This window comes from Artibeus jamaicensis, unplaced genomic scaffold (genome assembly GCF_021234435.1).
Source record: "Artibeus jamaicensis isolate MK-2021 breed Jamaican fruit bat unplaced genomic scaffold, CSHL_Jam_final scaffold_660, whole genome shotgun sequence".
NCBI lineage: Eukaryota > Metazoa > Chordata > Mammalia > Chiroptera > Phyllostomidae > Artibeus > Artibeus jamaicensis.
The window spans coordinates 5409608-5437023 of record NW_026522052.1 but is presented as its reverse complement, the minus strand read 5'-3'; the positions used below and the strand labels follow the sequence as shown (position 1 = coordinate 5437023).

General features: G+C 43.9%; 1 protein-coding gene and 1 pseudogene across 2 annotated transcripts in view; both read left to right on the top strand.

Annotated features, from left to right (window-relative positions):
- Nucleotides 1-970: 970 nt before the first annotated feature.
- Nucleotides 971-27416, top strand: part of NTM (neurotrimin) — a 940417-nt gene continuing 913971 nt past the window's right edge. For both annotated transcript variants that reach the window (XM_053659469.1, XM_053659468.1), the window contains exon 1: nt 971-1265. In XM_053659469.1, coding sequence (XP_053515444.1) covers nt 1184-1265 — 82 coding nt within the window. In that variant the 5' untranslated portion in view covers nt 971-1183. The remainder of the gene's footprint in view (nt 1266-27416) is intronic.
- On the top strand, nt 17254-17361 carry LOC119044072 (uncharacterized; annotated as a pseudogene).

The following is a 27416-nucleotide window of genomic DNA, read 5'->3' as shown; positions in this document are numbered from 1 at the left end:
AAAATTACGTTATCAACTGCCAAGGCCATGGAGTTAGGAGATCTCTCAAGAAGTCAGTGCATCCATTTGATTGTTTCTGTCTGATTTTTATTCTTACCCATCACCAAAGAGATGAATGTTGGCAGGACATTTTGTAACCACACACACAAACTCTATACGCAGAAAGTCCTTCAGCATGTCTAACTTAAATCTGTCTTGCTATAGTTCAAACCACAAGCGCTTGTATTGTTCTTTTTCAGTGACTGCAGATTAGCTGAGGCATGTAGAATGAACTCATTCCTTGATCACTTTTAAAGAAGGTTTTCTGTATTCAGACTGCAGTTCTTTTCAAATCTCAGGAGGCTTCTTGCTTGACATGGTGTCATATATACATGGGTGACTTGAGGAAATAAATTAAATGAATGAAAAATAGGAGTAATACAGGTATTCTGAAACAAGGGTGACAAGAGGAGAAAATAGGAAGTTATTTATTATGTCCAAAGCAGCTAAGTAGGAGGTTGACTGGGAATATGAGGAAGATAAGAGAGAAAAAAATCTGTCTTTGAATGATATTTTTATCAGAGAAGAAAATAGGTACCAACAAATGAAATCTGACTCCTCTTTGCAAGTTTCACTGAGCATGAAAATGTCCCTTTAAAATTTCCCTTAAGCTGCTGCTGGCTATGGGATTTTTCCAGTGCAAAGGGAATCTGAGTTCAGGAGGCCGAGCAATGCCAGAAGGAAAGGGATTTTTTTTGATGCTTGGGGCTCTGAGACTGTCAGTTTAAAAAATGAAAGTAATATAGAAGGGGCAAAGTGGCATTTATCATTCCATCTCTCCAGGCTCCTGTCTCTTTAATCAGCTAGCCTGATTTGCCCAGTAAATGATTCCTGAGTGTGTGTGTGTGCCCGCGTGCGTGTGTTGTAGCTCTGTCAATCCTTGGATTAGAACCAATGATTGCAGCTTGTAGGAGGGCTGTCCAGGGCCAGATTGTACGATGTGTCTCAGTGCCAGAGTATGAGTAGAGATAATTACTGAGAAGTCACACTCTCGCACACCCTCAGCTTTCTTGTTGTGTCCTTCAGCAAAACAGTGGATTTAAATCTCCTTCCCGGAGCTTGAGAGCAACGCGATCTGTCAGGAAAGAGAGAAAGAAAATACCGAACCTGACAAAAAAGAAGAAAAAGAAGAAGAAAAAAAATCATGAAAACCATCCAGGCAAAAATGCACAATTCTATCTCTTGGGCAATCTTCACGGGGCTGGCTGCTCTGTTTCTCTTTCAAGGTAGGAGCTTGCTATTGATTTGCCTACAGTAGACCCAGGAATTGTACAGTGTGCTTTATGTGATTCGCAGACTCCCGAGCCGGCTCTGCTGCGCGGTTTGCAGGTGGAGGAGAGAGTGTTTAAACAGCATGGCTGGGACTTCATCCTCCCTACCAGGCTGTGAGAATATTGATTTGATTCTGGCTGCTACTGGAATGGGGGAATGTATATGCATAAGTAAAAGGTGTCTGGTGCTCCTGTTTAGGTACGTGGTTGCGTGCTGGTCTTCCTGGCTTTATGCACATTCTTGCACACACACACACACACACACACAACAGAGCACACACAGAAGCAGGGGAAAATTACAGATTCTGAGGGCAGCAGGGTTGCTAACGCGTTACTTATGGTACTGGGAAAAAATTACAGGAGGAAACTTTAAATATCGGCCAGTAAACTTGCAAAGCTTCAGATGGGAGCAAAGGAAAATGCAGGCTAGAAATAATCAGGTAACTGCATCCTGCAAGGTTCTGGTCATAGATCCAGCTTGAAAGGATAAATCAATTTGCAGCCGCGGTGAACAACTGTATTAGTTTTGAATGTGTTTGGGGGTGTGTTGGTGGCAGGGGTGGTGAGGGGTGGGGGAGGATAACAAGCAGATGAAAGGCAGTGGGAACATGCACGCACTGGGCTCTGAAATTCCTAACAGCTTTTCTAAGTTGAAGGGAGAGAGGCAGTAAGAGTCGAATGCTAATTTTCTGTTTATTATTGGTCTGGAAGCCAGGCCACCACGGGGGCTGCAGCTGAGAGCTGGGCTTGTTCCTGGGCCAAGTGCGTGCTTTGATGTTGACTGCGCCGTTTTGGGTACATTTGGAATCTGCTTCAGCCTGGGGTCTATTTGCTGCACTGTGTGGCCCCTCACTGTCCCAGCTCTTCCATTCCAGCAGCTGCATTTTTTTAGAAGCCTGCTACTCCCACCCATCCTGTCCTTTGCGGGGGGCAGGGAGGGGGTCTGGCTTGCCTTTTTCATGTTAAAGATATCTGAACGCATAAGGATTGAGACAGGTGGAGAAACTTTGCCCAGGTGGTGCAGCAGGCTCTCCAAGAGGATCCCAGGTGGAAGCTCTGTCCTGGGCAGTTTATTCCCAGAGGAAAGTTTGGTCTCACAGGGTAAAAAAGAATGGGGAGCCCCACCCCCTCTTTCTCTTCTTCTACTGCGATATGGAGTTTTTGTGGTCTCTTCTGAGTCCCCACCTCTAGTCCTGTTGACCCCTCTCTGATGCTGTCCCCTCAACATAAGTTTTAGGGGCTACCATGGGGACCCACACAAGGGGGTCAGAGGGAACAGGCTGGGAGGAATCCAATGTTTGTGTACCCTTGGTTGGGGCTGAAGGAGGAAGGCAAAGCATGGGGGGGAGGTGACTCGAGGATTTTTGAGTCAGATGACAAGGAAGTCACAGTGCTGGGTTGTGCAGGCTCATCCTTGACGTCGCCTGCTGCCCCCAGCCTCAAGATCTCTCTCCTCTCCCTTGGAGGCATCGGTGGGTGGAAGAGGGAAGGAGCTAACTTGGAGGCATCCTTGAATGACTCCTCTTACGTAACATGGAGCAGCAGCAGCATGTGTGAATGTGTGTTTGTGCATCTCTGTGTGTGCACCCTGCTTGTTCCTGGTACCCAGGCTCACCCAGTGAGGTGAGAGCACCAACGATGGCTCTGGGGAAAGTGAGTTCAGAACCAGGCTTCCTTGGAAAATGGTTTGTATTGTGCTAACAGGAAGGGTAGAGTGAGGGGTCAGAGGAGGGGAAAGCAAGGTCCCAAGTCCTCGATAATTTTTCATCTGTCCCGAGCTCTGTGTGTCTTCTGTCTGTAATATTAAACTGGAGACAATGGCCAAACTTCCACCGCGACAGCCCCGCTGGCAGCATGCCAGGAGCCCCAGGGCCAAACTGAATTTACATATAAATTAGCATACGTGATTATTTTTTCATCAGAAATAAATGCAGGGAAGCATAATATTTGCTCATACTTTGAATCATCCGCAAATAGATGAGTAGAAAGCAGTGATGTGAAATTCTCTAGGCTAGAATCCGATTGTGTGATCTTGTTCTTATCTTGGGGTGGGGATGGAGGTGACGGGTACTTCAGACCTCCTTGCATTCTCCCAAATTCTGAATTTCCTGAAAAAAATAGTGGTCTTATTTGTGCCTGCCCACCTCAGAGCCCGCTCTAAATAACCTTCAATCTGTCATAATAGAACAAGGCTGCCCAATTTTAAAGCAGAATGACCCCCGACAACCCCCGTACCACCTGGCAGTGGGACCAGCGAGGGTGATGGCTGTTTTCTCTTCCAGGGGATGGAGGCTGGATCTTACCAGCTATCTCTGATCAAACTTACTGAATTACTGAGGCAGCCCAGGTCTTGGCTGCAATAATCCACCCCTATTGTGTTGACCCAGAGGGACTAGTTAGAATGCAGTACACATGCCAAGGCAATTTTTTCTTCTCCTCTGTTTTTGTTTTAAGCTGGCTCTTTCCAGTGCTGCTACTTCCTGGGTTTCTTGCCTCCTGGAAAAGATGTGTAGGGTGCTAGTGGTAGGTTATGAGCCCCTGTGAGACCTGCTCCTACCCCCAGCTTGACCAGCAACCAGGATCCAGCTTAAGAGGGGAGGGATGTCTGAGGGAATCAGCACTGATTAGTGATGGGTGAGAGGGAGGGAGGAAGGGGGTGATTAGCACTCTGAGGCTCTGGCCCTAAGACTCACCAGGGTTGATTAAGCAGCAGCTCCTCAGGGCTGGAACGGGAACGGGAGCCTGGCCCTGGATTAGGCGCTGTCCTCTTCAGCACCCCGCCCACCTTCTGCCACTGAGAAGCTGGGAAAGGAATGGCTGCTTGTACTGCAGCTTTTCTCTTTCTAGAAACCCAGCCATTTCTCTTTCGAAGGATTACTGCTCCTTTTAACACCTTCCCATGAGCTTGGCTAGATTCCTGTCTTACCTTTCTAATTTTCTCTTACTTCCTCACATTCCCCATCAACTTATCTGCCCACTGAAGACACAAACAGGGCAGAGGAGAAGGGAGAGCAGACTGGGCTGAATTCACACTCTCCTTCACTCAGCGCCGGCATGGAGACCGTTCAGCTGGGTGGCTGGGCCAAATTCCTGCCATTCACAGTAAACGTTTGGGTGCCAGCAGCAGCCTGAGTTGGGCGGTGCTGCTGCTGAGATATGAAGGAAGGAGTTGAGACCATAACAATGTTTGCTGGCAAAATGAAAAATCGGTTTGGGATGACGGGACCCTGGGCCTTGATGTAAGCATTGTGGGCACTTGGGAATGTGGCCACAAATAAAGTAAATACATACATTTTAAAGAAGGAAGAGAAGAGGAACAGAGGAGCTTCACAAAGTGGACCCTGGCTACTATGCTTGGAGCTGCCAACTTGGTGCAAGTTATAGGCAAGTTGCACACAGCCCAGCAAAGGCCACTCACCGCCATCTTTCCTGCTCAGAGTGGGCCCACTGAGCACTTGATCCAGGCCCCTGGGAGTGCCTGCAGGGGCCAGCAGGCCTGGCTGTGTCAAGGCCCTGCTTGGGACTGCAGCTTTACGTACCAGATGTGAATCCTAGGCTTCATGCTGGCCCTTCCTTTTGGTACTTTTAGAGACAAATATAAACCCACGGTGTTAGCATCAGTACAGAACCCCCGACTTCAGGTGTTTCAGTAGGCCCTGCCTCTAGTGCTTATATGGAGGGCTGCTAAACTGTGTCCTTGAAGGGTCTCTTCCTAGATTGACTGTCTTCTAGCTGTTCCCTGGCATCTGTCCTCTGCATGCATGCAGTCCTGCAGCCCTGAGATGCAGTGACCTGGACTGGTGCCAGCTGATTGTCTTGAATGGGCCAGACAAATCAGTGTTGGCTTCAGCCACAGTTTACTCCTTGGGTGAAAGTGAGCTCCCTTGACATCTAAGAAGTAGGAACATTTCTAAAGCAATGAGGGACATGTGATTCTGGTGTGCATGGGAAACACATACTGAAAACATGTGCAGTGCTCTTCTTGGCTGTTTCCTCGTGGTAGGGACACTTTGGATGGGACCTCGTCTCATCTGAGATCTGGCTCTGTTCCAGGTGTTTTGGTTTGGAGCTAATGTACAGCTCCAGCCCACCAACTAGAATCCTGAAAATGCAAAAAACAAACTGAAACAAACAAAAAACACCAAAACTTTGCTTTGTATATAACCTCAGCAGAGGCCCGACAGAATCTTCGAACGGTTGAATATGTGTGCCTTCCAGACTTCAAGCCAGAGCTGGTGGCCTGAGCACAGCCCAATGGGGGACACATATATCTGAGCTCGAGCTTTCTACGTGTTCTGCAGGGGAAACTCTATGAGCCTGTCTCCCTACCTGCCAGGCTGGGGACCAAGTCCCCTGGGTGTCATAAGGACTCATTAATGCTTGTAACACTCCAAACATGTGGTGCTAAGTGGAACTCCGTGCTGAGACTGGTTGTATTTATGCAGTTTACTTCCTTTCTGCTCTGTTGGCTTGTTACATGTTTATTTTATATCTATAGTCATTTGAAATTCAATAAAACAAATTAAACATAAAAATGAAAACATGCAGAAGTAAGGTGACCGATGGCACACAACTTGCATGAGGCTGGGCTCCGCCACTGTAGCATCCTCCCCAGCATTCTCTTGTGAAGTCCTGTTTCATTAGAGAGTGCCTTGGGGAAGACCAGTGGGGGGCTTTGGAAGAAACAGGGCAGGGGGCATGCCTCCCATCCATTTGTAAGAGGGACTTCTTCAGGGAGACATAATGCTATCAGTGGGAATGACAGAGTGCAGAAGCATGGGGAAGGGAGATGATGGAACTAAGAGTTTTAGAGGGAAGAAGACCAGCTGTAAACAGGATTGCGAAAAGGTGGGAAAAGAAGACCATGCTTTGCTTTGACCATGATTTTGATCAGTAACCTCTGAGAGCTTTCTATTTCATTTGATGTATTTATTTATGCGACCTTTTCGATTAAGCTTGCTCTTGCTATTGCTGCTTAAACTTAAAAGAGCTTAAACTTAAAAGATAGATGCCTTGTTGGTTTACCTTACCTCTCATTTGCTCTCTTCATTTCTCCATCTTTTTCTCTCCCCTTTTCTCCCTCTCTTTCTGCCATCTGTCCCCCTTTTCTTTCCACTCTCCTCCGTTTTTTTTTCTTCTTTTCATTTTTCCTTCTCCTTTATGGGAAAAATAATTGATCAGCTGACAGATCTAGGTCATGCTGGCAGGGGTTGCTTCGCTTCATGCAGGCTTGCTAGAAGAAGGAGGGGACGGTCTGTCTTTCCAGTTCACAAGGAGCCCAGATGACATGGTGCAATAGGAGAGAGAGAGGGAGAGAGGGGAGGAGGGAGGGAGAAAGGGTGGGAGGGTGGGAGGGAGAACCAGTGATCCGATGGGCAAGTGAGCTAGCTCCCCACCATAAGCGTACCTGGGAAGCCACTCATTACAGTCCTCAGCTATTTGGTATTCCCTACACTTTAATTCTGCCTATCCGGTTTACCCACCCCTCTTTCCTGCCTTTTGCTCACCTTTTGTGCCCTGCTTGTTCCAGTTTTACTCATTCTTTTTTCTACTTGCCTCTCCTTTTCTCTTATGCTTTTCTTCTCCTTCCAAAACTATGCAGGGCAGACCACAGAGTCCCCCCAGTTAAGTCAGATTAGAGAAACAGCCTTTTGTTTATTTGCAAGAAGAAAAACAGCAACCCTGCCAGAAGAGCTCTGTAAGTCATTTGCAAACTGCAAAACAAACCAGTGAAGATTCACATTTTCATTGCTGAGAATAGAGTATTTCAAGAGAGAGTGTCAAGCTAAGAAATCAAATATTGGAAAACACATTCTTCAGCTTTGTTACAAAGGACATCTTAGGTAACTAAATTTGATTTTTTTGGCTTCTCTAAGAGTATTGCTCTTTACAATAATAAAAGACTGATCAAAAGACTGACTGGTTTTAACTTTACTTGCTTATTCGAATTCACTCTCTAGAGGTGCTTCTTTTGCTTTTGCTTGGTTGTGCCACCAAATTCTAACCCATAGCCTTCATCTAGTCATTCATTTGTTCATTGGCTCCATTACCCAGCACACGTTTAGTGAGCATCTCTTATGTTCAATGTGTTGTTTTAGGAACTGGGTATAGAGCAGTGACTAAAACCAGCTAAAGGATGAGACCAAAGACAGAGTACAACCTCCCATATTTGGCATGGCTTACCATCTTTTTAATACATTTGGAAGCCCCAAAAGGAGCACGAGAAGCAAGAGGGAAGACTCAGTGACACAGCCTCTTGTTTTTTGTGAAAATGATGATTGGGCAGCAAGAAGCAACTAACCCTTGACCCTTGTGTGTAGATTGGGAGCAGAGGGTAGGATGTATAGTTCTAGCTCTGTGTTAATAAAAAATATGAGCTGCTCTGTGGAGTCTCCTGCCAAGGAGGGGCTCATAGATGGTTGCTGTACCCTCAGTTAGTATATGAATGGTGTCAGCTAGTTGGTTTTGTGACCACAGCTCTCATCATTCAAGTTACTGATTGATTCTTTGCATCATCCACACCCTGTCTGTTGGCCCATCCACCTTTTTGTGTCCTACCTTCTACATGGAACTGGAGGGCAAAGGAGGTAAGAGGAGGACACATACAAGACAGGGTAGGATTTGCCTCAGGCTGCTGGTCTGGATGAGGTAAATGAAGTCCAGGGAACTTCTGTGAGGAATTCATATTTCAGGGTAGATTTAAGACAACCTCTCTTCTGAGAACCATTTTATTTGCTGCCCACTCACACACCCTTATTCAGGGTTCCTGGAATAATAAAATTGTTACTTATTTGTTTTCCTCTGGTGCTATGCTGTGGTTGGACAACAAGTCTTTTAACTCATCAACTTGTGTGGTCAGCTCTATGTACCCAAAGGGAACATAGCTTCTCTTGCACTCATACTGTGCATGGTAGCCACCCCCCATCCTTGAATACCTTAGGAAGATCACTGCTTCTACATGCATTTCTGGGTTGGTGGAGGTGACTATTCTTAGCTTTTCTTATGTAGAAGAACCTTTCTCATGGATCTATGATTCTTCCAAGTGAAGCAGCCTAAAGCAATTCTTCATCTTTTCACCCCATCTCAGATGCTGGTAGATCTTCAGGGGGGGTACAGTGTGTGCTTATTTTCAATACTCCCATTCTCTAAGCCAGTGTTTCTCAAACTTTGTGTATCATTGAATTGCCTGAGGAGCTTTATAAAAATACCAATGCCTGGACTCCATCCCAGACCAGTTAAATCAGAATCTCTTCATGATAGAATCCCATATTGATATTTTAAAAGGCTCTCTGAGAGGTTCTAATCTGTGTCCAGGTTTGAAAATTGTACCTCTAAAATCAACCGAGAATGTTCTATGACCTTGAATATGACACATCCCCTATTTGAATCTCAGTTTCCATATTTCTAAAATAAATCAGTTGTACTAAAAGATTTTCAAGTTTCATTTCAAGTTCGACATTTTGCAATTCTGCAAACAGTCTTTCTGAGTGTGGCACTTGAAAGGTAGTGGTGCTGTAAGAAAATACCCAAAAGCAGTCTCTGCTTGCAGGAAGCCAAGAATATAAACAAAGTCACAGATTGACAACCAAAGTCAGAATGTGTGAGTGGTGTGTGTACACACAAACAGGTATCATATAGACTACATCACATATCTGTATATCCATCTATATCTTTGCCTGTGAGGCATTCTTAGCATGGGGGAGAGGATTAACTAGTCAGAACATTTCAGTTATGGGGAATCAGGAATGATAATGACTCTTAATTGATCAATCCCATAAGAGAAATTCAGGAGCTATTTGAATGTGGGTCAAGAATGAATATTCAAGGAACATGTATAAAGGAACCATGGACAAAGACAATGATGGGAGGTAGGACTGAATGTGGAAGGTGTGGGGTGGGTAGGGCAGAGGAGAGTAATGGGGAAAAATGGGGAAAACTGTAACTGAACAACAATAAATAATTTTTAAAAGAATGAATATGTTAGAGCTAAATTTCCATAGTGGTAAACAATGGTGAGTTTGGAAGAACCTCCATTCATAAGGGTGAAGATTGCCATAGCCTCTATTTCCCTCCCCAAGAATGGGTTATCCTGCACACCAAGGTCATTGCTTTTGTCACTTGCAGCAAAGGCTCAGGCTCAGAACATCACTGGCAATTTTGCAGCTAGGGTGTTGAGCAGAAGTCCTGCTTGCTCCATTCTTCAAGCCAGGTCCATTCCTGTGCAGTGCACACAAGAGTGAAAACTTGTCTGTTTTGATGGAGTTAGCAGAGCTAAGGGGGCACATGCAGAACAAAGCTAGTATGCAGATTGGTGCCAAGCACAGCCAATGGGTAACTCACAGAGTGTTCTGAGTCAGCCAACCCCAGAGTCACAAACCAGCTCAAGCCCAGAGGAACTCTCAAAATGATTTATTTTAATCCCTCTCTTTGAGCTCTAACACCTCAAAAAATGCAGCTGGTGGGGTCTCCTAGCTTTCATCTCTAATAATGGGGAACTTATATCTTTCTAGATAGTCTATTGTATCTGACTGTTCAGGAAGAAAAGGAAAACAAAAGAGAAGGAGAATGCCTGGGAAGGAATTATAACTCAGTGGCTATACCATTGCTGGGCCCAAATGCTGGCTCCGTCACTTCCTAGTTTGACACCTTTAGCAATTTAATCAACCTCTGTGTAATTCAGTTACCTTTTTTTATAAAATGGAGCTAATGATGGGATTTTCTTTAAGGCTGTTATGAGGATTAAATAAGTTACTGTAGATAAAAATGCTTGAAATTTTTCCTGGCACATTGTAAGTTCTCAATATATATTACCTAATGGCATTATGATTGCTACTAAGAATAATTTTTCTTCAACATGACTTTTCTTCAAATATTGGAAAGCATGATTCTCTTTCCTTTTACCTCAGATCTCCTCATCACTAGGTTAAATATTCCAAACTTTTCTCCTATTTTCTATATAGTCATCCATGGAAAGAATGCTGACTGCCTTTTTCTATTGGTATTTTTGTTATTTTGGAATATTCCTAAAAAATTCTTCTCCCTGTTGCTCTGAACAGCCCAAAATATTAGAGAATATGGCTTTTCCTGATCTTAAAACCAAACAGAGTAAAGTCTCAGCTCTTGGAAGAGATATGGGAAGCAGTGAGGGTCTTGCTGGGGGCTGTCAGCCTCTCTCCTGGTCTGATGTTCTCTGGTTTCATGGCCTCCTGTGGTGGGTTGGCAGGGGGCTCTGCCTTTTTCTTCTTGGGATATGTGTGCACACTTCCCTCTGCTAAGGGATACCCCTGTTGACCTCAAACATACTTATAATTCAAGACAGAATTCCAGGTTCAGCATTCCTTCAAAGTCCCTAATATCCAACACCAATTTGTGTAGTTACCTACTTACACATCTATCTCCCTTACAGACTTGAGCTCCTGGAGGTAAGAGACCTGCCTTACTTATATTTCCATTTCTAGCACACCCAGTACAGCTCTTGAAACAATGTGGCACTTGGTGTCTGTGGATGGAAAAAAAAAGGAGAGAGAAAAAGAAAGGACTAAGATTCCCATTAGGTTTTTTAAGAGCCATATAACTGTTGACTTACAGTGAACTGTTATTCAATCCTTCCTTAGTTCATGCCTGTGTTTTTTTTACAGTGTATACAACTACCAGACCTCAGGATTTACCTTCTCTGAAATCACCTTGTTAGATTCAACTCATGTCTTCTTTCTGATGAGACCTTTTTTAGACTTTGAATCTCATATATTAGTAATCCCATCCTGAATATAATCAGCAATAAGCCATATGTTATAGGCACCTAGGTAATGGCAGATGAGCTCAATATTTCTGTCTAAATTTACCCAAGAGCAGATAATAGTTACTCTAGTGGTCAGTAGATTAGATGAGCAGAAGAACTTACATTGGTATCAGAGGGAGTACCAGGGGCAAGGGAAGATTGGATCTAAGAAAAGAGGACAGTGACCGGATGGATCTCTTTAGTAGGAGAAGACTAGGCGTTCAAATGTTAGTTATCTGCTCCTCAAATCTACTATTCCTCTTCCTTCCTCAAAGCTTTTCATTAGGGTATTTGAGGAGGCATCCTCAACAGTCAGAAGGAAAGTTGGCCCAAGCATGGAGGAAATTAATCAGCAGCTATTTTTCTCAATGCAATTGGTGGTGCATAGACATCATAGTTGGATACACTATTTTGCTAATTCTGAAAGCAAATAATTAATTGTTCTATAGTTCTTTTTGTCTTAAAACTTCTTAATAGAAGGATCTAAATGTCTTATGGCCACTTTTATTACTTTCTTGCACTGCTGAAGGACAAAATAATTTAATCAACAAATCAAAAAACTTTTTTACAGACTCCCAGAGTTGTGAGTTGGAATTTGCCCAGTCTCCCACTCAGGGCAACATTCTCACCTGAATGATGGTCACTAATTCCTGTTCAACAATTTTAGGAACTTTCAATGAGCAGGCATTACTTGATCTGTAGTCCCCATTTCTGGTTGTCAGAATTACCTGTGGAGATGGTGATAAGCAAGATGCCCAGGGTCAACTCACAAAAATTTTCACTGAACAGATCAGAATAACTACAGATGACTAAATCATGCAGATACAGCTGAGAAAAGCTGATATTAGCGCCCATTTTCATCGTTGATACACTCTGTGAGAAAAGAAAATGCTTTTCTCATAGGTATTTATGATGCCTCCTCAATACTGATTTTATTTATTTTCTCTTTACAGACAGTGCTCTAAATTTGTTCCCGGCAGCAATGTGCTCATCCAAAATACCTCCATTTCTTTATAGTTGAGTATAGCCACGCGATGTAGTTCAGGTTAAGGGAATATAAAGCCACATTTATATCCCAGTTGGGGTTTTCAGAATTGTACTCAGGAAGCCTGTGCTTTTGGAACCTTTCCCTTCCTCTGTTTTCTTGACTGAGAAACTGACATACTACCTGGAAGACTAGAAGGTAATTTGCAAACAGGCAGACAAACAACCCCCATCAAAAATGGCAGAGAAGGAAGCTTTTCGGTTGAACCAAATAAGCTTGCTCTTCTGATAAATCAAAAATAGTTGAGTATAGATACTTTTACAACATATGACTCAGTCTAATAGAAGAACCTCAGGTTCAAGATGACATAACAGTTGTACCAGCTCTGGAATATGTATTTTCTTACTTATTATCACTTATTTTTTTAAATCCCTATTTAATTAGGCTTCTATTACTTGCATCTCATTATAATTGTAATAAATCTACATGGAGCAAAAATTTACTTTGTCCTAACTTCTGCCAATTAGAACTACTCAAAACACAAGTAATATTGTGTGGTCCACTTTCTAAGAGATGGCTATCATGGACTCTATTTTATCTTGATATTCTTAGTTTCTTCTCATGATTATCATAGGTATAGCTTCTAGACCACTAATTATCCAGATTATTATATTCTGAACAAGTTCTGATTTGATAATTATCCACTAAAAGGCATTACCAGGCAGACTATTCCAGATGTAGTCTGATTGGCAAAGTGGGGAGTGGACTATTACCTGCCACATTTTGGACTTTATAGTTTTATAGACCTAGTCTATTATTGTAGTAGTTTCATTTTTCCTCTCTTTTTAAAAATATATTTTATTGATTATCCTATTACAGTTGTCCCATTTTCCCCCTTTGTTCCCCTCTGCCCTGCACACCCTGTCCCACTTGCATTCCCCCACTTTAGTTCGTGTCCATGGGTTGTACATGTAAGTTCTTTGACTTCTCCATTTCCTGTACTATTCTTAACCTCTCCCTGTCTATTTTCTACCTACCATTTATGCTGCTTATTCTCTGTACCTTCCCCCCTCCCTCTCCTGCTTCCCTGCTGATAATCCTTCATATAATCTCCATTTCTGTGATTCTGTTCCTGTCCTAGTTGTTTGCTTAGTTTGTTTTTGTTTTCAGGTTCAATTGTTAATAGCTGTGAATTTGTTGTCATTTTACTGTTCATATTTTTTATCTTTTTTTCTTAGATAAGTTCCTTTAACATTTCATATAATAAGGGCTGGGTGATAATGAACTCCTTTAACTTGACCTTATCTGGGAAGCATCCACCCTTATCTACCCTTCCATTCTAAATCATAGTTTTGCTGGATAGAGCAATCTTGGATGTAGGTCCTTGCTTTTCATGACTTGGAATACTTCTTTCCAGCCCCTTCTTGCCTGTAAGGTCTCTTTTGAGAAATCAGCTGACAGTGTTATGGAAAATCCTTTGTAGGTAACTGTCTCCTTTTCTCTTGCTGCTTTTAAGATTTTCTCCTTAGCTTTAATCTTGGCTAATATAATTATGATGTGCCTTGGTGTGTTCCCCCTTGGGTACAACTTCTGTGTGACTCTCGAAGCTTCCTGGACTTCCTGGATGTCTATTTCCTTTGCCAGGTTGGGGAAGTTTATTATTTTTTCAAATAAGTTTTCAACTTTTTGTTCTTCCTCTTATCCTTTTGGCACCCCTATTATTTGGACTTTGGAATATTTAAAGTTGTCCTGGAGGTTCCTAAGCCTCTCTCCATTTGTTTGAATTCTTGTTTCTTCATTCTGTTCTGGTTGAATGCTTATTTCTTCCTTCTGGTCCAAACCATTGATTTGACTCCTGGTTTTCTTCCCTTAACTATTGGTTCCCTGTGCATTTTCCTCTATTTCACTTAGCATAGCCTTTACCTTTCCCTCTATTTTGTGGCCATACTCAACCATTTCTGTGAGCCCTGTGATTACCAGTGATTTGAACTATGCATCTGATAGGTTGGCTATCTCTTCATTGCTTAGTTGTATTTTTTCTGGAGCTTTGATCTGTTCTTTATTTTGGGCCTTTTTTTTGGTCTCAGCATACTTGTGACATAGTAAGGGGCGGAGCCTTAAGTGTTCACCAGGGCGGGGTAACCCACATTGCTGCATTATGATGCTGTATGTGGGGGAGGGGTCCGAGAGGGAACAGTGACGCTTGCTCCACTCTCTATGTTTTCAGTCACTTCCTCTGCTACCCACAATCAAATTGGGCCCTGCTGGTGCTGATTCCTGGGTGGGCCGGTTTGTGTACATTCTAGGGCCTTGTGGGTCTCTCCAATGAACTCTCCTGTGAGGCTGGAAGTTTCTCCTGCCACCATCTCAACTCCCACAGGTGTTTTCAGTCAGAGGCTTTGAGGCTTTATTTCCCAGTGCTGAAATGTTGGGTTGCATGGTCTGTCTTGCTACCCAGTTGTTCTTCCTGGTTTATCTGCATGTGAATGTGGGACCACCAAGTTCTCCAGCTGCTGTCTTGCTGAGAGTCCTCTACTCCCAGTTGCCCATCTCTGCCCCTTCTACAGGTCTAAATGAATGTTTCTCCTTTAACTCTTTCATTGTCGGACTTTCATACAGTTTGATTTTCTGTCAGTTCTGGTTGCTTTTTTTGTTTTTTGCTGTTGTCCTTCTTTTGGTTGTGCAAGGAGACACAGTGTGTCTACCTATGCCTCCATCTTGGCTGCAAGTTTATTTTTTTCATATATACCACACTATTGGCTCACATGGATGTTGTACTCATCCCTCTGACAAAAATGCTATTAAAAAGACTTCTCTTAACCTTTCTTATAGTAAATTTAGAAAAAATTTAAGTGTCTGAACTTTCACTGTGTCTTGGGTCTATTATTTAAATCAACTTAGATTATTTTTGTGTTCTGATGCACTATTCCCATCAGCTTTATGTCATCCCCAAGTAATATAGACATGTCATCTTCACATCACTAAAGTGAATTTAAGAAAAGCAACATAGTAGATCCAAGGGAATGGCCAAGTAGTTACTTAAACTTGTATTTCATCCACTTCAAAATGAGTTATTCAGACTGTACTGTGTACTAACCATAAGCAACAAGACATAGTTCTCACATTCACTGAAGTAGACAATTTAATACAACATGGTAAGTGCTGGGATAAAAACAAGTTAGGTTCGCTATGGCAGCATCTGGAAGATTTATCAGGTCAGAGAAATCCTGTAGAAGGAGGAGATATAAAACTGAGACACAGGTGTGACTAGCTTGATCCACGTAGGAGGTGAAATGAGTGTTACAAGTGGAAGAAACTGCATATTCCAACACCTAGAGTCAGAGGAGTGAGGTAGGAATATAGAAATCCAATATCCGTTCTGGCTATATTGGGTGTATTTGTGTGGTTTGGGGTCTCAAGAGGAAGGGAAGAGGGTTGTAGGCAGAAAGACAAGAAGTGTAGGTAGAGATGAAGACAGAGGTCAGACTTTGAATAGTCTTGTGGGTCTTATAAAAGTTTTTCTACTGAGGGAAGTGTTTTGAAGGGTGTGTGCCAGAAAGTTATATGATCAGATTTGCAGTTTTAATTGTTAAATAGCATCATTTGGGGTACTTAAAAATGTTAAAATGTTACTGTGGTTATAGTGTGGGAAATGAATTAAAAGAAAGCAAGACTGGAGGCAAGGGAACCTCCTGTAGGATATTGCAGCCAATGAGGCTTGAGTTAAGCAGGGTGAGAGTGGTAGAGATGGAGAGATGTAGAAGTGCTAGAGAGTTCAGGAGGTAACAGGGTTATGGCTTGGAGATGGAAAAAGGATAATAAGCGATAAAGGGAAATGAAAGAGGACTTCCAGTTCCTCAGTAATGGCACACAGGTTGGTTTTAGAGAGATAGTGATGAATGCAACTTGGGTCATTATGGGTTTGAAGGTGAATGTTGGACCAGAAGTTCTTGAACATGAAGTTGGCTTGATGGATTTGGAACTTTGAAGAGATAGGTGAGTTTGAACAAAGATGGCCTTCAACATAGATACCATTAATCATCTAGGAAGAGACTAGAAACTATACTGAGAGAAATGAGGGCAGGCCACTCATATTCAAAGATTGGAAAGAGGAGAAATTCTGGAAAGATAATTGACAAGAAGCAGCTAAAAACATGTGAGAAAAACCAGGAGAGCAGGATGACATTGAAGTCAAAGGATTTGTCTGGGGAAGGCAGGAGCATTGGCAGTAAAAACACTGCTGAGAGATCCAGTAAGATTATACTTAGTGACAAGAATGTCTTCTACTCCTCGAGGAAACAGTATTGTGGGGTGGAGTCCATAGCATGAGGGGTGGTAAAAGTGGGGTGGGATGAGGATATAAACTATTTAGATAATTTTTTCAATTTTTAATTTTTGTAAAAAAAGTAGAAAGACAATGAGGTTGCAGTTGGAGGGAGAATGTTGTTGTATTTTAGGATGAGAAATAGCTCTTTAATGCTTATGGTCTTTGAGGAGGCACCCCCCTTTGAGGGGCTTGGAGCAGAAGGAGGAAGGAAGGTATAGAAGGTGACTGACCATGTAAGGTCCCTCAGGCAATATGGGAGACTAGGACAGGCAGTGAATCTCGAGCACAAGCAGAAGAATGAATCTTGAAGAGCAGAAGAAAGCCCAATTTCATTACCAGTTAAGGTAAAGAAGGAGGAACATAATGGAGACTACACATTATAATTGTATTCAGCTGCAAGTGGCAGAAACTACACAATGAAAGTGATTTAAATAAGATAGAAGTTTATCTCCCTGTTTATAATAAAAATCCACTTTGTTTATGGCTGCTGTGGTATTACTACCCAAACTTAGGGACCTGGCTCTTTCTGTGGCTTGGATTTGTTGTATATAACCTTGATCCTGTGGTCTAAGATGGCAGCATCTGTGTGCCAGGCAGTGGGATGGAAGAGAAGAGGAAGAAGAAGAGCTGGAATGCATAACTGTACTGTTTTCTAAAGAAGGTTCCTTCCTGGGGGCCCTCACATGGCTCTCTTCTTCACATCCCCTTCACCAGAACTTGGTCACATTGCCAAATTGCAATGCAAAGGAATGTGGGAAATGTATTATCCACTTTGGCTGAACACATGCCCAGACAAATCCATGGGCCTATCACCATGAAAGAAAGGGAGGATGAATATGAAGACAAAATTATCATGTTGTGTGAAAAGAGGCATAAGAATGGAAGAGTTCCATAGGCCCATACAACACACATATGATTAAGATATTGCTGCCTAATTTGTGGCATTTAACCATAGGTTTTCAACATCTATAATCATTAGGGAAATGCAAATCAAAACCATAATGAGATACACTTTACATCAATTAGGATGATTATTATTTTTTTAAAAAGAAAGAAATATATAATGTATGTTGGCAGGACTGTGGGGAAATTGAACTGGAACACTTGTGCTTTGCTAGTGGGGATATAGAGGGTGTAATCACTGTGGAAAACAGTTTAGTGGTTTCTCAAGAAGTAAGAAGAGGAATTACTATATGAGCTAATAATTTTACTTCTAGGTTTATGCCTTTAAAATATGAAAGTATACCAATGTTCATAGCAGCATTATTCACAACAGCTGAAAGTTAATGCAACCCAAGTGTTTATCAGTGAATGAATGAATAAAAAATGTGTTATAGACATATGATCAAATATTATTCAGCTTCAATTAAATTAATGAATAAAATTCTGATACATGCTACAATATGGATTAATCTTGAAAACATTCTAAGTGAAATAAGTTAGACACAAAATGACAAATAGTGTATGATTTCAATTATATGGGGTACCTATGATAGGAAAATTCGAGAGACAGAAAGAAGAGTAGGAATTATGAGTGGCTGAGGGGAAAAAGATATGAAGAATTATTGTTTAATGGATATGGAGTTCGGAGGAGGATAAAAAGCTGTAGAGGTGGATGGTGATGATGGTTGCACAGCAATGTGAATGTAAATGCCACTGAATTATATGCTAAATAAAAGTGATTAGGATGGTAAATTTTATGTTATCTATATTTTATCCCAATAAAGAAAAATGAAAAAAGAGAGGCAATTAGCTCTCCTTGGCATATTGTGGATTCAAGTAAAGAAAGGTTTACACTCGGTGGCAGGATGCTGAAGGAATTTGAATCTGGTGGCTTTTTAATCTGAGCATAATTTGCAAAAGATGTGTATTTGCACACCTGTGCATATGGGTTAGTGTGTGTGTCCACAAATCTATATGCTGTTTTTTCAGAGAGCAGAAAAGAACTGAAGTAGTTACTGGTATAATGAGCAAGAGGGCTGACCAGTAATCGGAAAGATCCCATGTAGTATTAATCACTCCTTTCCTCATGGCATTCTCTTCTCTCTGGCTTTTTAAAATGTAATATGATTTATCCCTACCTTATTTTTCCATTTCTTTTTCTGGTTCTGGCCCTACCTCTTAGAGATGGTAGCAGACCATCCATAAAACATATTCAAAACTCATCTCCAACAGCGCCTTTCTTGTGTTAACTCCCTAAACAATTACGAAGATAGTTTTACAGTTTACAGAGCATTTTTACATCAAATATATTTCTTGATCTCCACAATAGTTAGAATATCCTTTTCTCATTCCAGTTCTGTTCTTAACTCTAGCTTTTGAAATTTAATTCTTTTTCTGTAGCCTTTATTTTGCACATCTATAAAATGGGATATTTAAGTTCCCTTAAAATGTAATTTCGTATTTAATTGAATTATGCTTGTGAAACCTGTTACTCAACACATACTGAAAAAGTAAAAGCCAACGATGTTCGAGGTCTTTGGAACAGTACTGGTATCAGTGACTGCACCTCCCCACTGGAGTCATCCTCAGCTTGCCCCTGGCCTCCCACACCTGCCCCTGTAATCACTCACGACCTGGTTCCATTCTACCTGTGAATGCACCCCAGTGTCTGTCCCGCCTCTCCCACATTTTGACATGGTTTCACTGAGGCTTAAGTCATTGCTTGCTGCACTAATGTAGCCTCTTCATAGGTTTACTGCTACCATACATCCCAGCTCATCTCAGGTTCCATATTTCCAATAATTAATTATCTTGCTATACCCCCACCACATTTCGTCACATTGGTCTTTTACTTGAAACCTTCACTAGCTCTGCATGGTTTTCCATATAGAGGCCACGTTCCTTAACTTGGCACCAAATGTCCTTCACTCTCTTGCCCCAGCCTCTTTCTTGCCCTACATTTTAGCATCCTCCTCATTTTGCCTCACTGACCCTCATGCTGATGCCCTTTCATAGCACAGTGCCTTTGCATGTGCTGTTCTCTGATGATAAAACCATTCCTGCAGGATTAGCACAGTGCAGCACATGCTAGATAAAAAGTGCTAGAAAACACTTATTTCCATGTGCAGGGTGATGGCATGAATAAGGCCAGGAAGATAATGTAATGGCCTGAAAAAGGAGAGGAGTGTTCTGAGACCTAGTCTCACTTGCCATTTCGGCACCAGCCTCCTGTCAGCCCTCTCCTAGCAGTGTCCTTGTTTCTAGTCTGCATCAGGGAAAGAGGAAGGGGAGTCCTCTGGGTTGTAGAGTTGTGGCTGTCCAAGTGTGGTCACGGAGTCAGAAAGCATGGGCCTTTCTGACACGCAGCTGTCTGCCTTTCAAGAAGCCCTTCAGGTGATTGACACTACATTCTGAGAACCACTGGCTTAAGGAGCTGTGAGGCACACAGATGGTGGGAGCCCTGTGTGGAAGGGGCCACTCCCAGCTCGGTGAGGGGAAGAAATCATGGTCTCTGCCCTAACTGGAGGGGCCTCAGTTTTTCTGGAATATTCCCACCTTTGCAGAAAAAACCCACTATGACAGAGCAAGCTTGGGGGTCTGTAACCTGTGTAAATATATAAAATATGCAAGTAAATGCATCTTCCCTTTCTCTAGGTTTGCTGTCTTTAGCAAATAAAAGTCCAGGATGCCCAGTAAATTTGAATTCCAGATAAGCAGCAAAAAATTTTTGATTATGCACAGCACATACTTTACTGAAACTTACTTGTTTTTTTTTTTTATCTGGAATTTAAATGGGGCATTTGTTTTTGTTCTCTTTTTATCTAGCCCTCAACTTTTGTTCATAATGTCAGGTCCCTACGGGAAATAGTCTGATCAAAATCAGGTCTGAAAGACAGAAGTAAGTACCAATACCTGGGTTTTTGGGTGTGTTTGTTTTAATTTTATTTATTTACTTTTTTACTTTTCATTGGGGGAGTATATGATTTGGCAGGGAAAAGAAAGAATAGCTGCTCTTTGTGGCTAGCTGGATTATTTGTGAAATCTGCATTTGGAGGAGAGAGTGGGAGAGAGAGAGAAAGAGAGGTGGTCGAAAGTGGCCCACTAGTCAGGAAGTTCCTCCCCTCCATTGAAATAGCAACTACTGAGCACCTGCTTGGAGGAGGTACTGAGACCACACTCCCCATAAGAGAAAAGTGGAACAAACTTCATGGAGACAGAGCTCCCTCCCTTGGGGCTCTGGCTCCTGGCAGGTCTCCTACAGCCACCCCCCTACCTGTCCCTGGTGGCAGGATGCCACCTCAGAGGGTGGGACTGTGGGACTGTGACTGGGGAATGAATGACAGGCTTCTTAACAGAATGCAGCTGAGGGAGCGGCTTGCTGACAGAACAATTTGTTGGTGCCCAGAATATCCGCCCAGGCTTGGGAAGCAGCAGCCTGGGCGTCAGGAGGAATTTCAGCATTTATCATCTGCCGGGGTGTCAGGTTTTCTCGAGCCAGCACACTTCCCACTGTGCTTTCCCAGGCCTGCAGCCTTGCCATGCTGTCCACCTGCCTCCCAGAGCCCTAGCAACAACTCCTGAAACCATCCACTCTCTTCCCCCTCCTGAGTCACTTGTGTTTATGTAAATGACTGGAAAAGCACTTTTCAGCTTATTCCTGAAGCTTAAGGGCATCCTGAGAAGCCTGTTATTGAAAAATCAGAAACTGAAAAGCAACTTCTTAGACAATGAATTAGCAGCTCAATGACGGAGGGTAATGCCAGTGTACAGTAACTGGCTGCATTACAAGCAGGAACTCCCCTGGGATGTGGTAATCAAACACGTGGCAACAGGTTGTCTGTTTCAACCAGTGTGAGTGATCAAAGGAGATTTGCAGTTAATCCAAATATAACAGAAGTATTGGAGAGAAGGCCAGGAAGGAAGAAGCCAGCGTGGGGAGGGGTGGCCAGAGCTTTCTGACCTGGAGTTCCGTGTGTAAGTGAGAACTTTGGAGGTGGCAGGCAAAGTTGATACATCTGAATCCTTGAGGCACCAGCTATGTAGAGGGGAAACTGAGGCTTGGCTTCACATGGAAGCAAACCATACAATTAGTATCAGCTCTTGCCTCTTTCACTTGACCCATAATGTATAATTTGGGAGTTTATTAACTAGTGATTAGAGATGTGCTTCAAGATTCTGGGTGTATATGCTTTGGAGGGGTTGGGGTGAGGTCAGGTGTGGAGAACTACTTGCTCTACCTGGAGGTGCTGATTAGATAGCGGAATTTCAGGGGACAGGTCAGTTTCTACGCCAGCCTCTGCGGTTCTCAAACTGTGCTCTCAGACCAGCAGCATTAGCATAACCTGGGAACTTGTCAGAAATGCATATTCCTAACTCCCACCTCTTCTTCCCTCACTACCCCTGTAGACTCCCAGAAACTCTAAAGCGAAGGCATCAGGAAGCCCTCCAGGTGATGCTGATGCTTGCTAAAGCATCAAACTGGTTCTTCAGTTTGAGGACCACTGGTTGATCTGATCACCTGGATGCTGTGGTGCCAGGTAGTGTGCGGAGCTCTGATGTGGGCTTGAGTATGAGCAACCCCGCGGCCTGTTTCTGATCCTGGAGCAGTTCTGTGCTGACCCATGCTGTTCCGATCCCCTCACAGGGCTATGGGGCTATAGGGCTGTGGGGAAAGGGATTTAATGTTTGTCAAACACGCGCTGGTAGTTGATGCCAGGCCATCGTAAATGTTTTATATGTGATATTCTGTTCAATCCTTTCCACAGGATTGTGAGCTGGGTATTGTGGGTGTAATTTTATTGCTGGAAAGAAATTTGACTCAGAAAGGGCAACTTGCCCGGGTCTGGGTGTCTCCCGAGTCTATACTTTTCCATGATCCCACACAGTGCCTCTGACACGTGTGTCCTCTGCCCCCAGAATGCCTTGCATGTCACCTACACTGCCAGCCTGGCAGGGCCCCTGTTCTTCTACATGACTGTCCCTCCCCCACTCCACCCGACTCCTTGCCTCATGTTAATTTCCCACCTGAGTACTGAGTACTTTATAAATAGCAAATCTAAAATGAATTTTCTACCAGCGATCATTAGCTCCCTTGACATCCATTAAACATTCTCGCAAGCAGAGAGAAGTGACAAAAGGGATTGATTTTTACAGTATGCTTAATAGGGGAAAAGAAAGAAAGGTGTTGACAAGTCTTTTTTTTTTTTTCTGTCCTGATATCACGAGGAATTTGAAATCAGTTGAATGACTTTTATCTGAAAAAAAACGAAGGCTAGGGCTGGGGGCGGGCACAGAGAGGGCGGGGAGTGAGAAGCGGCTTCCCCAGAACCCTGCTCAGCCCATTTCTGTATCTGACAGGTAAACATGAAGTTCGTTAGCTCATGCCAGCCACCAAGATGAATATGTCAGATTTAATGCTTCAAAATATATAGGGTCCAGGCTGGGGAGAGGGTGGGGGTGGGGTTAGGAGAGAGGGAAAGAAGCAATCTTCTGCTGGAACTACTGGGAGGAGGAGCGTGTCCATGCAGTAGCCGAAGTCAGAGGAGGCTGGCACATGAGGCGCGGTAGCTGAAAATTTATCTTTGATTTCAATTTTCCTATTTGTCACCAATAATTAGATTCACAAAATGTTTTGCCACTGTTCTAAAATACTAATAAGTGGAGGCCTTTGTAGTGTGGTTAATGGAGTCTTTTTTCTCCTAGTGGTCTACAGAAATTCCATTACAGCAGCAAGTCAGACTATATTACAGGGCTTCACCATATGTGGGCTCCGCAGCCGAGATAGCGCCCTCCCAGAGTTGGAGCTTTTTATTGAACCACAGAGCCCTTGGCCGGGAAGGGGGTTCAGGCTTCAAATGCCTCAGCGGTCCATTATTTCTGACCTGCACAGACCTTCCAGGGTCACGGGGGAAGCCAGCCAGCCAGAGTCCAAAGAAAAAGCAAATTCAATTCAGTATTGCTGCCTAAAGGACAGCCTAGCTAAAGATCCCCTCCTGGCGCAGGCTGAAGAGAGAAGACAGGAGGAGAAGACAGTCAGGTGGGAAGAGTGGGTCCTGTCCCGGGAGAGGAAGCCATTTCCTGTCCACCCCCAAACTGAACTCCCTGCAGGTGTTTAATTAAAGCTCAATCCCCGCCCAGTGGCAGAACTGACCTGTGACTTTCCCTCAGTCCCCACCCTTCTCAGGAAAAGCCGAGTTCTCTAGACACAGGGTTTGATTAAAAGGTCCAAGCTCTAGTTTCCCCTGCCACCCCTCCCACCAGGGACATTTCCCTGAGTTGTCTGCCCCTCCCTGCTATTCCAGGGAACTCCCCGTGGACCAGTGTGTGTGGCGGTGGGGTGTGTGGGGGCCGGGCACATGACTGCACTCCTGTGTGTGTGTAAGTATTACTTGCCCACACTCCCCAGGCAGCCCAGTGGGAAAGGAAGAGCCTACTGCAGCCTCGCCTCCCTCCCGCCCTGCTTCCTTAGCCTGCGCTGCCATCGGGGGCTCCTCTGTGCTGGGCCTGCTCAGAGGAGCTGGTGCCTGCCTCAGGGACGCCTCCTCCTGGGTGCTCTGCTGCTGGAATCCAGTGAAGGCAAGACCTCGGGGGCAGTACCCCTCAATTTCCTTCTCTAAATTATGAGGAGAAACTCCAGCTGTCAGTTTTAAACTATCCACACCAACAGGAAGAAAGAAAACCCAAGGGGCCTGGGAAATTTCCTTCACCTCCCCCCAACACTACTTTCATGTTAAATTGTGCTTTGCTTGGCCTAGTTCAAGAGCAACTTGGAACTAAGCCGTAAATGGGAAATGATGGAGGGATATGTGGATGGGCAGGGGGCCCAACAAGGATTAACCACTCAGCCTGGATGAAGGACAATTTGCAGAAGTCAGTCCTAGCAAAGGGAGGAGGGCACATGCATAGAATTAATGCAGGGCGACTCCTTCCCTTCCCCGACCCTGACCTCCACAGGCATCCCGCTTTCCTGGGCTTTCCCCCTGTTACACCCTCTGCCCTGCCTACCCCTCAGTATGGGCAGAGAACAGGAGCCTGTGCCTCTGCCCCAAAGTGTAAAGACCTCCCTTTGGCCAGGCTTCTCTCTCTGCTCCTCCTCCCTCCCACTCTCCCCACCAATCACTGTTTCGCTGCCACCTTGCTTTTCCCTAGCGGCATGTGCCAGATCTTATTCCCATGCAGCACTTCAGGATGAAAGGAGGAGGGGACATTAAATCCACCAGTGATACGCAGGGCAATTGGAAGAAGCTTTTGTTGTGTCATTTCCTACCTCCTTCAGCCTATTAAGCAAACAAAAGTGCTTGTGGAATGAGAAATGTAAATGGCCAATGCAAGCCGATTAATCCTGGATGTACAATTCCATTAATAAGACCTCTTTTTAATAGGCGGCTCCGGCAGCAGCAGCAGCGGGCAGGCCAGGAATTGATGTATTCTCTGTAATTGTATTGCAACTAATAGGATATGAAGAAAATTGTACCAGAGAAGCAGGACTTTCAACACCATTTTCTGATCAGCTAAAATAATGACTTGCAGAGGAAAGTCTTGAAAAGTAACGACACACAAAAAATATAACATCGTCTGGGAGTATCCATTATTCCAAAGCCTAGTCTGGAGATTCTTTTTCTCCATCTTCTCCCTGATCTCTCTCTCTCTCTCCACTCCCCATCAACCACCTTCCCCACCCGCCCCCAGCCCTGTCCACCTCCCTGGCTCACCCTCTTTCTTTTCTTCTCCATCACACGTAATAACCCAGACCTAGAAGAGTCTTGTCACTGTCCAAGGAGATCAGCCCCTCCCTGGCCCCAGCCTTCACCTGACACAGCAGCTCACAGATAAAAAATCCTTTGGCAAGCTATGTGGAAGTCATGAGGACCCGAGAGAGCCAGAGTGCTTAGAAGGGACCCAGTGTTAGTTAGCTCTTGAACTACTTAGTTGAGTGACTTTGGGCTAGTCTCTTCAGCTTTCTGGGTTCCCTTTCAGCTCCAAGATGTGGTGAATCAAGATTCACCACATACTCAAGAGTATGTTTTCAAAGAGCAGGCTGGGAGACAAGCTAGTATCACAGCATTCCAGAACCAAAGAAGGGTGTGCTCATTACCTGGCTGTCCACCTGCCCAAAGGCTCTGAGCAGCCCAGGGGTCTCGGATAATGCCTGCTGTGCATCTTTAGCCATGGGTAAATGTGTTTTTTCACTCCCTCATTCAACAAATATTTTAATTTTTTTCTTTATCCTTGCCTGAGGACATGCATATTGATTTTAGAGAGAAAGGAAGGGAGGGAGAAAGGGACAGAGAGAAACACTTATTGGTTGCCTCTTTTCCACACCTTAAATTGGAATGAACCTGCAACCTAGGCATGTACCCTGACCAGGAATCGAGCCCATGACCTTTTGTTCCCTGGGACAATGCTCCAGCAAAGTGAGCCACATCAGCCATGCATTCCCTCAATCAACAAATATTGACAGGACACCTCTGATGGGCTAGGCACTGCTATGGGTTCGGGTGATGCAGCTGTGAATAAAGAGCCATCCTTGCCCTCATGATGCTTGCAGTCTATTGAATCAGCAAAATTCTTGCTGAGCCCTCCCTCTATATTCTATCAGGCCTTGGAGTGGTTGAGGCTGTGCTGGGACAGAACTGAGAGAGCACCTCTGCTGTTGTGGGCTTGGCTGTGGGCCACCTTGAGAGCCAGGGCCCCTGGCCATCTCCTAGCACAGCCCTGCCTGCCTTTCCTGGTGGCCAGGTCTCTGTCCTGCCCATTGGTATGCAGACTTTGACCCTCCCTCAGTTGAAGGCTGGAGAGTAAATATAAAAAGAAAAGGCAAAGCACATTTCACTTGAAATCCCCAAGGAAACGGATGTGATTGCTGTACAGAAATGGTTCCAATAAGGGCAGAAAGGAATATTGCTTTTATAGCTTTGGGGACATAAAACATTTAGAAAATGTGATTGACTGGCAGGGTCTAATTTATCATTTATCTCATTCCTTCTGCTCTCTCACTCACTCTCCCTCCCCACCACACATAGGCAGACAGTCACAGGCCAACTTTTTTTCTCTTTTTGCTTTCCTATCTTTTTTTCTCTCAGAGACTTGGGTTTATCCTCATTCTGTTAAGCAGGAGAACTCCTGTGGCTATTTATAATTAATGCTCAGAAACCTGCCAATCCATTTAATGACACTAGCAGGTCATGGCCCCCTTATAGCTCTCCATTAATCATCATTAGAACAGCTCTGAGTTTTTACATTCTTTTTAAATGTTAATTCACCTCTGTAATGCTCCTTTTAGTTTAAACTGTAAAGAGGCAAGTGTCTGGCCCCTCTGTGCTGCCCGCCAGGGGAAGGCCTGGTGGAGTTGATAAAGCTTGCTTGATTCCCTGTGTTCTTTTGTCCTCCACCCCCTGTCCCCTCTCCCAGATGTCAACCATTTGTTCTTTGGTTGCCTATACTTATCTTAAAAAAATGCCTGGTAGCTTAAAGTTCCAGGAAAATAAACACACTCTGATATCTCTGGACTCCTGGGGCCAAGGCAACATTCTGAGGAGTTACTGAGCCAGTGTCATGCCATGTGACGTATGTGGTGCCATGTGACATGGTTTCGCAGTTCCTAGAGGTGATGGAGTCAAAATAGCTCCAGAGGTACATGGAGCGGAAAACTGTCCCTGTGGTTTTGGCAGTGCTCAAGAGTCTGCTCCGAAACAATCAGGCCAAAGTCATCCTGTGAAGAATTCTCTTCCGTTCTGTCAAAAAAGTGTGTCCTGGCCTCGTTTCTTTTTGCCACTAATAGCTATGACACCTTGGGCAAAATATCGACTTCCTACCCCATCCACACAACGGGGCCCATATGAGTGTTGCATTACTGAGAAGTTTAAATCTGTAACGATTACATGGAGGTGCAATTCTACTAAACTTTGAAAACTGCCCTAGCCATGCAAGGTGTCAGAATTAGTATCCTGTCTTGCCTTTATCTGCCGCTCCACATACACGTCTGAACCTCCTGCCAAAGCCTTTTCCTGCCGTCGCTCACACCGTGTGTGCCTGCTCTCTAACCTCCATTTCGGTTGCATTTACATCCTGTTT